The sequence below is a fragment of the Lathyrus oleraceus genome, chromosome 3, assembly GCF_024323335.1.
Source record: "Lathyrus oleraceus cultivar Zhongwan6 chromosome 3, CAAS_Psat_ZW6_1.0, whole genome shotgun sequence".
Classification (NCBI taxonomy): Eukaryota; Viridiplantae; Streptophyta; class Magnoliopsida; order Fabales; family Fabaceae; genus Lathyrus; species Lathyrus oleraceus.
In genome coordinates, this window is record NC_066581.1 from 193,717,179 (window position 1) to 193,732,958 (window position 15,780).

General features: G+C 37.9%; 1 protein-coding gene across 1 annotated transcript; it reads right to left on the reverse strand.

The window, feature by feature from the left end:
* Positions 1–11,801: 11,801 nt before the first annotated feature.
* On the reverse strand, positions 11,802–14,689 carry LOC127126207 (E3 ubiquitin-protein ligase SINAT2). Its single transcript, XM_051055095.1, has 5 exons — positions 14,447–14,689; positions 13,247–13,390; positions 12,821–13,097; positions 12,352–12,738; positions 11,802–12,261 (listed from the first exon to the last, which is right to left on the reverse strand). Exons 3-5 carry the CDS (start codon positions 13,043–13,045, stop codon positions 11,941–11,943), a joined length of 933 nt encoding a protein of 310 aa, XP_050911052.1. The 5' UTR covers positions 13,046–13,097; positions 13,247–13,390; positions 14,447–14,689; the 3' UTR covers positions 11,802–11,940.
* Between the last annotated feature and the right edge of the window lie 1,091 nt (positions 14,690–15,780).

The window sequence follows — 15,780 nt, forward strand, 5'->3', positions numbered from 1 at the left end:
GTGACCATACCATTGGAGCAGTTGCGATTGCAGCATCGCCATCTCAAAACTTCCAGCACAGACAAGACAGGCCAAGAACACAATTTACGAAGATCAATATGACTTTAGCACAAGCACTGCAAGGTATGCTAAAGGCAAATTTAATTACCCTCAGAGGCCCTCCTGCAAATCTCAACACTACTTCTCCTCGTTATAATCCCAATGCCAGGTGTGCATATCACTCCGATAGCCCCAGGCATGATACGAACGATTGTTGGTTGTTGAAGAATAAGATTCAGGATATGATCGACGCTGGAGAAATTGAATTTGATCCTCCGGAGACTCCTAATGTCATCACTGCTCCCATGCCTAATCATGACAAGACTGTTAATGATGTGGATGACGATTCTCACATTTCTAATGTAGCTTACTTAACATCTCCCCTCCTGATCATCAAGAGGAATCTATTGCAAGCTGGTTTATTTCCAGGTTGTGCTGAAAATTGCGATCTCTGTATACTCCGACCCGATGATTGTTTGAAGTTGAAGAATGGTATTCAACAGCTGATGGATGATCGTACAATTCTCTTTGGAAAGATTCCTAAGGTGGAAAATCCCATTGAAGAAATACATGTGATTGCTAGGTCCAAAGTTCCAGTGAAAATTACCGCTACTAGAGTGCCTGTGAAGATTACTGCTGAGCCTAAGGTAGCTCCCCTAATTCTTACTGCACCTGGCCCCATACCGTATTCCTCAAGCAAAGCCATTCCGTGGAATTATGGAGGTGATGTTTACATCCACGGCATAAAGCAAGATGATAATTCTACTAATCCTAATGACGTTGACATTGTTGGGACTAGTAAAATTACTCGAAGCGGAAGGATCTTCTCTCCAGAAATCTCACCTCCCGTCCCTGAAACTCGAGGAAAGGAATCAGTAATCAGTCCTTCCCAGTCAAAGACACCAGTTGAAGTTACTACTGAAGATGTTGCCAAGCAGGAAATGGAAGAAATGTTGAAAATCATCCGCAAGAGTGATTTTGATGTGGTAGAACAGTTGGGGCATACTCCGTCCAAAATTTCGATGTTATCCTTGTTGTTATCTTCTGAACCCCATGCCAATGCGTTGATAAAATTCTTAAAGACCGCTCATGTACCTCAGGAAACATCTGTCGATCAGTTCGAAAATTATGTTGCTAACTTGGCTGTTGACAATGGCCTAGGCTTTTCCGATGCTGACCTGACACCAGCAGGAAAGAATCACAATAAAACTATGCATATCTCCATTGAGTGTAAGGGGATCACCTTGTCTCATGTGCTGATCGATAATGGCTCTTCTTTGAATGTGCTACCGAAAGCTGTGCTCGATAAACTTGACTGTAAAAGCATCGAACTGAAACCTAGTGACGTTGTGGTACGTGCTTACGATGGTGCGAAGAGTGTTGTCCATGGTGAAGTAGTTCTCCCTATCAAGATAGGACCTCAAGTCTTCAACACTACCTTTCACGTAATGAACATTCGTCCTGCCTATTCCTGCTTGCTGGGACGCCCTTGGATTCATGGGGCAAGTGTTGTAGCTTCGTCTCTCCATCAAAGCTGAGGTATCCGATAGAGGGTAAGGTTGTCACTGTGTGTGGAGAAGAAGAGTATATTGTCAGTAGTGTGCATACCTTCAGATACGTCGAGATGGATGCTGAATTCTTTGAGACTCCTTCTCAGTCATTTGAAGTAGTTCCTCCGACCAGTCCTGTCCTTAAGCCAACTTCCCATATGCCCAAGGTTATTCGTGCTCCTCCTGCTATGATTTCTCTGAAAGATGCTCAAGCTGTGGTTGAAGATGGTGGTCGTACTGGCTGGGGTCAGCTGATCGATATACCGTACAAGTCTGATAAATTTGGCCTGGGGTTTAGCTCTGAAAAGATAGTCAAAAATCAGATTAATGTTGTAGAAGATGCTGATAGCGATTGCTACTTGGATAGCTGGATTTTCCCAACAATTGGTGACGGACTCAATAATTGGAAGGCTGAAGACACTATCCCGATTTCCTTTAGTCAGGAGTAATTGTTATTTCCTATTTTAGTGTTGCAAATTTTTAATTTTTGAACTTCTTAAAGCATTGTGTCTATGCCTGGGGCACAAATAGCTAATTTGTTAAGGGTTTTGTCATTTTCATAAGCATATTCACATTCAATAAATCAATGGACTTTTTGCATTCAAATATTGTGCTCTTTATCTTTCCTGTCATCTTTTAAACAAGCTATGCTCTCTTACACACACTCACGTACCGAATTGCAGATCCATATCCACTCTGGATCCTGTTGATAATAATTCTGCTACTCTTCATTATGACTTTGAAAATCCGATCTACCAAGCCGAGGATGGAAGTGAGGAAGATTGTGAAGTACCCGGAGAGCTTGCCAGACTGTTACTGCAAGAAGAAAAGACTATACAATCGCATGAGGAATCAATTGAAATTGTAAATCTTGGTACTGAAGTAGACAAGAGAGAAGTCAAAATAGGAGCAGGCTTAGAAAACAGTGTCAAAGGAAGATTGATTCAGATGTTACATGACTATATAGAGATTTTTGCTTGGTCTTATGAAGACATGCCAGGACTGGATACTGATATAGTAGTGCATCGTTTGCCAATGAAGGAAGATTGTCATCCTGTTAAGCAAAAAGTTCGTCGCATGCGTCCTGAAATGTCTGAGAAAATCAAGGTCGAGGTTATGAAACAATTTGATGCAGGTTTTCTGGCTGTTACTTCTTATCCTCAATGGGTTGCTAATGTGGTGCCAGTGCCAAAGAAGGATGGTAAGGTGCGAATGTGTGTAGATTACAGAGATTTGAATAAAGCGAGTCCCAAAGACGACTTTCCACTTCCGCACATTGATGTTCTGGTAGATAACACCGCTCAACACAAGGTATTCTCATTCATGGATGGATTCTCAGGTTATAACCAGATTAAGATGTCACCTGAAGACATGGAGAAAACTACGTTCGTGACGCAATGGGGCACTTTCTGTTACAAAGTAATGCCATTTGGTTTAAAAAATGCAGGGGCAACATACCAGCGTGCTATGGTGGTTTTGCTCCATGATATGATCCATCATGAAATAGAGGTATACGTGGATGACATGATAGCCATATCTCATACTGAAGAAGAACATCTCGATCATTTATACAAACTGTTCGAGAGGTTGAAGAAATACAAGTTGAGGTTGAACCCGAACAAATGCACCTTTGGAGTAAGATCCGGTAAACTCTTGGGCTTTATTGTCAGTGGTAAAGGAATTGAGGTTGATCCGGCTAAGGTGAGAGCTATTCAAGAAATGCCAGTTCCCCGTACAGATAAAGAAGTCAGAGGTTTCTTGGGACGCTTGAATTACATTGCCCGATTTATCTCCCATTTGACTGCTACCTGCAAACCCATCTTCAAATTATTGAGGAAAAATCAAGAGATGATATGGAATGACAAATGTCAAGAAGCTTTTGACAAAATCAAGAAGTATCTCCAAGAAACTCCGATTCTGATGCCACCAGTTGAAGGAAGACCTCTAATCATGTATTTGACCGTGTTAGAAAATTCAATGGGGTGTGTGTTGGGGCAACATGACGAGTCTAGTCGAAAAGAGCATGCCATATACTACCTTAGCAAAAAGTTTACCAACAGTGAAACAAGATACTCATTGCTTGAGAAAACTTGTTGTGCTTTGGCTTGGGCTGCTCGCCGACTAAGACAGTATATGTTGAATCATACCACTTTATTGATTTCTAAGATGGATCCTATCAAGTATATATTTGAGAAACCTGCTCTCTCCGGAAGAATAGCAAGATGGCAGATGATTTTAACAGAGTATGATATCCAGTATACTACCCAGAAAGCAATCAAAGGAAGCGTGTTAGCTGATCATTTGGCTCATCAAGCAGTTGATGATTACCAATCTATGAATTTTGAGTTCCCGGATGAGGATGTCATGCTTGTTACTGATTATGAAGAACCTGGACCAGATGAAGGACCCGAATTGGGATCCCGATGGGCTATGGTTTTTGATGGATCCTCTAATGTATTGGGTAATGGTGTTGGTGTTGTAATTATCTCTCCTAGGGATTGCCATACGCCTTTCACTGCTAGACTATGTTTTGATTGTACCAATAATATGGCTGAGTATGAAGCCTGTATTTTGGGACTCAAGGCTGCTATAGACATGAGAATCAAGTTTTTGAGTGTATACAGAGACTCAGCCCTAGTAATCAGTCAGATCAAAGGAGAATGGGACACTAAACATCCGAATCTCATCCCTTATCGAGAGCGGGTGTTGACATTAATCCCATACTTTGAAGAGATTACATTCGAACATATTCCACGAGAAGAGAATCAGTTGGCAGACGCATTGGCCACCATGTCATCTATGTTCAGAGTCAGATGGGATGATGAAGCTCCCATGATCACCGTTGAACGATTAAATGAACCAGCATATTGTTATGAACTTAATACTGACGAAGTAAAAGAGCAACCTTGGTTCCACGAAGTAAAAAGATATTTAGAAACTCAGGAGTATCCTGAAGGGGCACCCATCAATGACAGAAAATTTCTGAGGAGGTTCTTCGCTAAATTCTTTTTGAGTAATGGAGTATTATACAAACGTAATCATGATTCAACTTTGCTGCGCTGTGTGGATAAAAGGGAAGCGGAAAAGATTATGGAAGACATACATGACGGTATTTTTGGGACTCATTCTAGTGGACATACGATGGCCAAGAAGATTCTGAGATCAGGATATTACTGGTCTACCATGGAAGCTGATTGCCACCATCACTCCAGTACTTGTCACAAGTGCCAGATCTATGCGGACAAAGTACATGTACCTCCTGCTCAATTGAACGTGTTGACAGCCCCTTGGCCCTTTGCAATGTGGGGCATTGATATGATTGGGGAGATTAAACCTACTGCCTCTAATGGACATCGTTTCATTCTGGTTGCTATTGATTATTTTACAAAGTGGGTAGAGGTAGCCTCATTTGCTTCTGTCACCAAGAATGTGGTGGCATGGTTCATCAAGAATAGTCTCATTTGTCGGTATGGCATCCCTGAAAGAGTTATCACTGATAATGGTACTAATTTGAACAACAAGATGATTACTGAACTCTGCATGCAGTTCAAAATAAAACACCATAACTCTTCTCCGTACCGGCCAAAGATGAATGGCGTCGTAGAAGCTGCTAATAAGAATATTAAGAAGATCATACAAAAGATGACAGTAACATACAAAGACTGGCATGAGATGTTATCCTTTGCTCTTCATGGTTATCGCACATCAGTACGCACTTCGACAGGGGCAACTCCTTTCTCTTTAGTCTACGGAATGGAAGCCGTTTTACCAGTGGAAGTTCAGATTCCCTCTCTAAGAATTATGAAAGATGCAGGCTTAGATGAAGATGAATGGATTCAGACTCGACTCGATCAGATAAATTTGATTGATGAAAAGAGACTTGCGGCTGTTTTTCATGGACAGATATATCAGAAGCGCATGACCCAGGCATTTAATAAAAAAGTCAAGAGACAGGTGTATCAAATTGGCGACTTGGTGATGAAGCGTATCATTCTACCACAAGGTGATCCTAGAGGCAAATGGACTCCCACATACGAAGGGTCATTTGCGGTTAAGAAGGTATTCTCTGGTGGAGCCATGATGCTTGCTACAATGGATGGCGAAGACTTCCCGCATCCTGTGAACGCAGACATAGTTAAAAAATACTACGCATAAAAGAGACCTGCTAGGTCGACGTATCTAGGAAAAAGTAAGGGCATCCCGACGAACCAAAAGGGTTCGGGCAAAAATTAGGGATAAACATATAAAAATGTACACCCGGCAAGTCGAAAACCTGAAAAGGCGGCTTGGGCAAAAAAGGGTATCCTGGTGGACTAAAAACCTGAAAGGACGGTCCAGGCAAAAATTAGGGATTAAAGCGTATGACTATGTCCCGTTCTCGGTCAGCTTCACCCAAGTCAAAGGGACTGAACAAGCCAATCACTTCTATCCGGCAGCAGGAGATGAGAGGCTTAAAGACATAATGACAGTCGTGGAATTAAAATCAATAGGACTTTTTCTTCATAGCTTTTTCTTTGTTTTCTTGACAATCTCCTCTTACTAGGATTTCTGTCTCCTTGTACACAAATTGCCTGTTTATAGGCCCTCTTTCAAGATCGATACAATTTTATTTCCAAAAAGATGCTTTTGTTTTACTTCCTCTGTTTTGTTTGCATAAACGTCCATTGATTTAATTCGAATTAATATATGCATTTGAATATGATTGATGTTTACCGAAAATACATGCATAAAACGGAAATAGCAATTGCTAAAAGACTTCAGGATAGGGGAGAAAGTCTAACCATGCTTTCCAATGAATCCGATTGCTAATTCTATTCCCCAGCAAAAACCAGCTATTCCCCAGAAGAAATTGGCATCACTAGACAGACTGGTCATCTCTTCCATCCCCAGCCAGGCTCTGTTGAATATTTCTATCATCAGACAGAAATCAAGTATCCCCGGCTAAGAAAGGGTCATCAATAAAAATATCTTCAACCAGAATGTTGGGATTTATTTTCCCCAGTGGAGTCGCCAGGAAAAACTTTTCAAACGCATAATTCATTCATTACATCATTTCACAGCATACGCATGCATGCAATGTTCGCATTTATTTTCAAAAGCATAAAACATCTCATGCATCATGACATGGCATGAAGCTAACTTTATTTTTCAGGTTAATTATCCTCCTGATGCAGTCAAAATAAAGATCCATTCAGACGGACATCTTTATCGATTACATTCAAGATTCAAATGCATTCATTCTGATAAGCACTCTGATATCCTCCTAATGGTGGCATCTTTAAGCCCATCCCAGACATTTATTGCAAATACAACATATACAACATATGGTTCCTTCAACTGTTCCAATACGGTCTAGCGTACGACCCATTTGGATATTCATCCCCTCAGATGCTACCTAGCGTACGGTACATTCCGAGGTGTAGTCTAGCGTACGACTACTTCGTCAGATACAGCCTAACGTACGGCTCATTCTGCAACTCAGATACGATCTAGCATACGATCCATTCTGATCTTCTTTCCTCAGATACTACCTAGCATACGGTACATTCTGAGGTGTAGTCTAGCGTACGACTACTTCGTCAGATACAGCCTAACGTACGGCTCATTCTGCAAATCAGATACGATCTAACGTACGATCCATTCTGATTTTCTTTCCTCGGATACTACCTAGCGTACGGTACATTCCGAGGTGTAGTCTAGCGTACGACTACTTTTTTTTGTCAGATACAGCCTAACGTACGGCTCATTCTGCAACTCAGATACGATCTAGCGTACGATCCATTCTGATTCTTACTTCCTCAGATACAGCCTAACGTACGGCTCATTCTGCAACTCAGATACGATCTAGCCTATGATCCATTCTGATCCTTCATCCCCGATGAAGATACAGCCTAACAGACGGCTCATTCTATAACTCAGATACGATCTAGCGTGTGATCCATTATGATCTGTTATCCCCAGCAGCGTATGACACATTCTGACTCCCCAGTGAAGTCGATAGCCTAATGGATGACTCACTATACGGTCTAGCGTATGACCCAGTATGACACCCATGTCTTCAGATATCGTCTAATGTACGACGCACTTTGAAGCTCTCATCATCAAACCTTATGGATGGCATCTTTAAGCCCATCTCCATCAAGACTAACTTTTAACAAGTGCAAATTTTTGGGGCATTCTAAGTGTTCAATAATCTTCCACCTCCAGACCACGAATGGCGTACATACCATTCTAACTCTCTCGGTTCAAGAATATTGAACAGGGGCAGCTGTCATACCCCAAAATTTGCCCGTTAACCGTGCAAGACATTTTTCAAGGCACTCCAACTCATTTTTCAAGACGTTGATCTTAAAGGAACAAAGACCCAGCACACAGGTGGCCAAATCCAGAAAAGGACTTAAAATGGCTTGCTCGCTAGGCGAGCAAAATCATTCGCCTAGCGAACCCTTCGCTGCACCACTCGCCTAGCGAAGCTTGCGAATACCAGAAATTTTGGGCTTCATTTTGAGCCCATCAGGTCACAAAAATTATTATAAATACCAGAACTTCACATAGAGAAAAAGGGGGGAGACAGAAACGAACAGGAGACGGACGGACAGAAACCCTAGCAAGGAAACCCTAACAGAAGAAATCGAGCAAACCCTGGAGGCTAACCAAGAGAATTCAGAGCAACCCTAAAGGAAACCCAAAAGGCAACTCATCTGCACAAAGGTTACCTCCGCCCAACTCAATCCGACACCAACCCTAAGAGTGATCTGCCAATTCAACGTTGCGATTCAATTGCAAACAGGTTTGCATTACCATTACTGCTTTATGCTCCCAATTTACATGTGATATTATGATTGAACTTATAAATATATCTTAGTTTTTGCATGTAGATTTAAGTATGCAAGGATGCCTTGAATGTTTAACCATGTAATTTCTGTAATGGATGCCATAGGGTTTAGAGCCTGCTGAAATCGTACTGTTAAACTCAAAACCCGCAGCCGTTCGCTAGCACATCACTAAGCGAACATGTAGCGAGTGTTCGCCAAGCCTTCGCTAGGCGAGGCAGTAGCGAACATGACAGTCGCTGTTTTTTTTCTATTCTGTTCTGTTCTTATCTGACATGTTTTATCATAGCTCTGTATTATTTGCCTGACAATATTACTGATGCGATTCCTTTGTTCGGTGCAACTATTGACCGCACCCCATTTGGTATTCTGACATGTTTGCTGAATTTTGTGAGGATTCATATACTCCCGAAGAAGGTAGCTTGCTAGGTATTCCACTTTATTTGTGGGATACCCTTGTGGAGATTCATCCTAATTACCTAACTGATTACAAATGTTGCTTTTGAATATATGATCTTGGCCCTCTCTTTGTTGCCTTACGGTATTACAGTCATGTCCCGCGAATGTAAGGATACCCTTAACAAAGACCCTTCGGTTAAATCATCATAGTCCCTCGAATGTTGCCTTCGGATACATGACTTTGTCCCTCGATGACCCTTCGTGGTAGCCTACGGTTAAAATGATGATCGTCCCTTCGAAAGCTAAGGTATCCTTACAAATGTTGTCTTCGATGACCAATAGACGACCCTACGATGTCCCTTTACATCCAAAGGATAAGACTACTTACTTCTCAATAGTAAGGACAGTTTTACCCTCATAAGGATAGGAAATACCCATAAAGACCTCGGGTAGGTATAACTCTTAAATGTTGACTCACAACTTAAAATACTTTTCACCCCTCACACTTTACAAAATATCTATTAGAAAATCACCACTTGGCATACATTCGTACTAGAATCATTGCCCAGTTATATTTTTCTAAACAGCTTTCAAAATCAAACGAGATAAATACTTTGTATACATTCGTACAAGAATCATTACAAAGTTAAACTCTCTTTTCAAAACATTTTCTAAACAGTTCTCAAACACTTTTTCAGACAAGAAAAATATAAGTGATTCAGCAATTAAGAGCCCATGGATAACCATGGATACAAAGGGTGCTAACACCTTCCCTTTGTATAATGTACCTCCCGAACCCAAAATCTGATCAAGGTATTTCCTGTTCTTTTCCGCCTTTCCTTATTGGATAAAAGAAAAGTCGGTGGCGACTCTTGCTATCCGCGACATTTGCTTTCCAAAGCAAAAACACACAAAGTCAGTTCACCGTATGACACACTACTTCCAACACATTAATAAGGTTAGTTGAGTAAAAGTGTAATGTCTTATGACAATATTATTATATTCATTAATGTGTGTGCAAAAACCTTAAACGACAGTCATTTTGAAACAAATTGAGTAATCATCTATCAACTCAGCCAATTTTTGTCTCACAGTAGCTAATTCTTGCAGGTTGATCTTTGACTGGCTTGTATAAAATTGCTCATGGAACACCCTTTCTAATTGATTATAATCACATATAGAATTTGGAGATAAAGTGGTGAACCACATGAAGGCTTTTTTGTCAAAGAATTAAGGAAGTATTTCATCTTCAAATTTTCATTATTGGTCAAATCTCCTGCCTTTGACTGATATCGACTAATGTGTTCGACAATGGACTCATTAGTATCACCTGCAAACTTAGTGAACTTAGGGATTTTCCAACCCCTTGGGAGTTCAAACTGCAACACATACTCAGACAAGGCAAAAAATAAAGTTTGGCCTATGAAGACCCACATTAAGGTCATTTTGGGCTAAGATTTGTTCGTCCATATTGCTATGTTATTTTGCCCCCAAAAGTTGTTTTGTTAGACTCTCCTAATCATTTGCTATGCATCTTGTATGTTTGCTTCGACTATCATGAGTATGGGATGTTCAACTGGTTATGGCATAACCTATTTTTCCACTTGATTATTAGGAAGACCTTTATTGTTTGCAACTTTTCGGTTTTGAATTTTCCCAACTGCTTGGAGTTGAGGAATTGGTTAAATAGGCACTTAAGGAGCACCAAAAAAATCAGCAATTCGACCCATTTGATGCGCCAATTGTTGGTAAGTACGGTTTGTGTTTTGGATCAAAGGATTAAACAGAGTACCAATTTGTTGTGTAAGCATGTTCACCATATCATGGTTACTTTAATCAATTTGTTGTCTCACAGACATGAGGGAACTAGTGGTTAATGGTGGATATATCTTAACCCTCCTTGTGGTTGTGTCATTCGACTAGAATTGCTTATAGTCGATCTTAATGCTAAGTATGGATTAAAAGGAGACGCAATAGTCATCGCATTATTTACTTACGCGCTAGTTTGCAAGTTTGTCGGCATTGCAGTTGGCGTGCCATAAGGATATTCCCTACTACCAAGGACAACATAAAGCTTGGAAGAAAAGAATGCCTAAGGTCTCCTATAACAGATTGTGTGACCCTGGGTATATTGTGTGGGTTTGGGACCGGGTGGATATTAAGGTACCCGTACCCACACCCATACCCGATTATTTTAATGAAAAATTACACATGCTCGTGCCCTATCAATTTGGTGAATTTTTACCCTACCTGTTGTAAGTATTTTTGTGGGTAACCAATGGATATGGATACAATTGTCATCCCTAATCATTTGCAATACGTTTAACTTGTCCTTGGACAACCGAGTCAAATTCAGCTAACGTTTTAATTAAATCCAAAAAAATTATCATTACTATTTTGGTACAATCTTTCCTTAGAATCACGAAATAAGTTTTTAAGAATTTATACATATTAAAGAAATTATATTAGAAGGTTATATAATTTATAGTAAACTAAATAATGGAAAAACAATGAAACTTGTGTAATAATAATAATAATAATAATAATAATAATAATAATAATAATAATAATAATAATAATAATAATAATAATAATAATAATAATAATAATAATAATAATAATAATTATTATTATTATTATTATTATTATTATTATTATTATTATTATTATTATTATTATTATTATTAAAAGAAACATTAGTATTAATAATAAAACTTGTACAACTGACAAAAAAAGTATAAAATAAAATCAATATTGTAAATCTTGTAGAAGAAACAACTCAGGTGCAAGACGCTACCAAAGTTGGCCAATCCAAAATAACATGTTACTTTCACAGTTTTGGTGAAATGTTCAATGTCGTACATGTGTTTTTTTCAGTGTGTAACAGCACTACTGGTATATAGAAGATGTTTTCTGCAATTTAGCACTAAAAAGTTATTTTAATCTTTTGAATTGTGATTTCAGACAAAAATCAAAGATGTGTGGAATTGAAGGAGAATCTGTATATGAAGATAAATAGATCATAGTGATACACATTGCCAGAGACCAAAATCTTACAACAATCACTAATAGAACATCCTTAAATCTTCTTAATACATTGTTATATTTACACCTTTTTCTCAATCTTCTTTCCATATTCGACCCGTGATTCTTAATTTCAACTCCTGTTTATCACCGCCAGAAAAATAAAGGGCTTGATTTCTCTGAATTATAAGTCCATCTTGACTATCTCTAACTTTACTATGACTGTCACGGATGCTCCGCGGAATTCCTTGCCATATAAGTTTGCGCCCGTTTGCACCGACTTCTAAACTGTAGCTGAATTTCTTCTCCTCGTTGTCGTCGCCCATAAACCGTAAGAAGGCCATGAAAACCGGAGCTGTGCCAAGCTGGAAAGCCTCAAAGTGCAAGCAGAAATGTCGCCCGTAACAGTTGAAAACCTAAAGCAAGAGAATTTGAAAATGCAAGCGCAAATTTTGTTAGTCGTATTCAGAAGACAAAAATGCTAATCTAGAAGGTGAATAACTTACAGTTAGCATCCATGTGGCATTTTCAACTTCGTGTGGATTTGTTTTGACGTATCGATGATTGAAGGTGAATCCATCGTGCATGTCGACCTTGTGTTCATCTTTGAGATGAGCAACGAGAGTTGGAATGTCACCCATCACAGAACACTCAGACCCAGCGTAGGGGCAATTGTATGGACGAAATCCGCAACTTTGCTCGTGCTTAAGCTTCGCATAGTAAGGAAAAATATCGTTACAACCTAGACTCTGATATCGGCAAGGAAGCTCCAAAGATTCCGCCACTTTCTCCAAAGCCAAACACCTTATGTTCCCAAGATCATGATGACATGTTGGGCAGAGATTATGGACTTCTATCTTACAACTAGAACATAATGTATGGCCATTTGGACACTGAAATATTAAAATTTAGCCAGAATTAGAACAAGAGATAAAAAAAGGTTCGAAGAAAATCAAGAAATTGCAAGAGCATCACCTGGTGAATTGGAGGATACATCAAATTCTTGCAGACAGGGCACCCGAGTAAGTCGTGCACGCCATTCTTCGAACTAGTTCCGTTCTTTCCATTCAACCCAACACTAGTAGACTTTGTAAGTGTACTGTTAATCTTAGCCTCAGATTTAGCCTTGCCGGTCTCATAATCCGAAGACATCAGGTGAGACTCGAGAACTTCTTTGAAAATGCTGCCTCCGGGAGCCATCTCTGGCCCAATCTAAAGGTTTCTTTCCAATTTCCTTGGCGCGCTACAAATGCTAAATACAAAAAGGGTCAGCGCATAAGAACTTTAGAAAGTAAAAGTTACTATAGGCCTGTAGCTAACACATGATATTCTTTAGTTCAAAACCGAACACACGCACAACACAAAAACACTTGCGATACACTTTTTCAGTCAGAGTTATACCTTATCGAGTTTCCCTAGAATAATTTAACACGAGTAAACAACATTCACGCAGAACAGTCCCTGGCCAACACTTATCATGTCATCAACAACTATTCTTGGCGGTGATCGCCAAGATTCAAGAAGTCGCAAGAAGAGAAACCGTGCCTGAAACATGACAACAACATCAATAAACATAGTTACATAAAAAAGTAAACAATCTGTAAACAGAATCTCTCAAAATCAAAATCTGAAATTGATTTCGAAATCCATTATTTGGTTCATGCATTATATCTTGTATTCCTTCAGTCATTTATATCCATTATTTGGTTCTATACGGAACACATTCTAGTGTTTCTTCATCAATCACAAGACATTGCTAGAACAGCAGCGCTCTATATGAAGTTTCTTGTACCAGGATTATTTGCATATAGCATCTTGCAAAACATCTTGAGGTTTCTACAAACACAATCTGTGGCCATGCCACTGGTTATCCTTTCTGCTAATCCAGCATTGTTGAATGGACAGGTTTGAATTTCATAGGTGGGCCTATTGCAACTTCTATTTCACTGTGGATATCAATGATATTGTTAGGTTTTTGAAGTTATGGTTTTCCTAGCTGGATTACTACTGCCTGACTCACAAATAACAACTTCTTTGATTGCAATATGGTGTGGTTCTTATACCTTTACATGTTTGTTACTAAAATGAAGAGATTAACAAAACAGATCAAAATTAGAGAGGAAAAACTCAGAAATTCAATCAAGCAACAAAACTGAAACTGCCTTTACATGAACACTACCTTCTATTCTACCATCAATCAAACCAATCAAAAACTGGAACAAAACAAGAGAGATAAAAAAAAAGCTCAAAATCTCAAAAACAACAATTTAACAATTCACCACAAACAAGCATATCCAAAGAACCCATAAATAGACTAAAATTCACAAATCAATGACAGAAAAGAAAAGGTCATCAAGTGAAGACAAATCTGAAACCGAAAACTTCCAAAAACCATACCAATCAAAGGAAAAAACAAAAACCACAAAACAAAAACAACATGAAAAACAAAAATCTCAAATAAAAACATACACCCAATCGAGAATTCCAACCCTTATTTCATCTCCACGCGTGTGAAAAACAATTAAAAAATATATAATTCAAAAATAGAACAAAAAATAAAAATCATTTCGAAAAAAGAGCTCCTGAAGATGCGGAAATTACCACCAATATATTGAAATCGAAGAAGAAAAAAACTGTGTCTCGTCTCGTAGTCTCGTTGGCATCGATTATTATGAATGTATTGTTGAGTTGACCAAGACAAAATCGTAGGATTTTTTTCCGCTATGTTTCTTTCGTTATTTATCTTTCTTTTTCTTTTTCTCTCTCGGGTTGTTTTGTTTTTTTTTTTAATTTGAATTTTGGGAAATAAAGTAATTAATTTTGGGTAATTTATTTCATGGTTTTTCTGTATTTTTTTTTCTTATTTTCGAGACCAAACGATACGTTGCGAAGACAACAAGGTGGGTCTTGTGACTCTTCCCGCACGCGACGTTTAAAATTGTAAAAAGTTAAAAGCAAATGTCTTTTTCTTTTTTTCGATTTCTTTTGTTCTTTTTCTGTTTTTTTCTTTCTTTTTTTAACTTTTCTCTTGTGTCCCTTCACATCAATTTTTGTACGCTTGTTTTCTGTTAATGAAAGGGTAACTTTTGGTAAGTTTAGTTTAACTATTTTTTTTTAATGGAGTTTTATTACAATGTCATTTAATAAAAACGGTTGGATTTTGATGTAACTCTATGTTATAATTGATTTGATTTTCATTTAACTTTATAATTGATTTTAAAAAGAATTTAATTGGCTGATAGTATTTTAGATGTTCAATCTATAATATAAGAAAACATAACAATGTGGAAAATTCATATATATATATATATATATATATATATATATATATATATATATATATATATATATATATATATATATATATATATATATATATATATATATATATATATATATATATATATATATATATATTGTAATTCCTTTAAAAATTGCCACTTCATCAAAATAGGGGTTTTTTTTATCTAAATAATACTTTTTTCAAGGAAATTTTTATTTCTAATGATATAGATACACACTTTATACATCATCCGTCTCATAAAAAAGTGTCTCATTTGTACTTTTTTATATCTCAAAATAATTATCTTTTTATAATATCAATGCAACATTTATTATTATTTTTTCACTACCATACCCTTATTTATTAACTTTCATTTTATTCAACCACTCTTTTAACTACAATTAATAAGGGTATTCTAATAAATGATATCAATTTTATCATCAAAACCAACACATCTAATCATTTTCTTAAGAACCGTGAAATGTTTAAATATGACACTTCTTATGAGACGGAGGGAGTACCAATTACTTTTTATTTGTTAACAACTATTATGAATTGTACAAATATTAGTAGTTTCAAACCAACTATCTGATAGCTATTTGTCAATTTTTTGCAGTTGCCAATGCAACAAATTAACAACTCTTTGTTTTTT

Coding starts and splice junctions, on each gene's coding strand:
- LOC127126207 (XM_051055095.1), bottom strand. CDS start 13,045: ATGGCTCCCGGAGGCAGCATTTTCAAAGAAGTTCTCGAGTCTCACCTG. Junction 12,739..12,820: donor TGTATCCTCCAATTCACCAG/GTGATGCTCTTG, acceptor TTAATATTTCAG/TGTCCAAATGGCCATACATT. Junction 12,262..12,351: donor ATGCCACATGGATGCTAACT/GTAAGTTATTCA, acceptor CTCTTGCTTTAG/GTTTTCAACTGTTACGGGCG.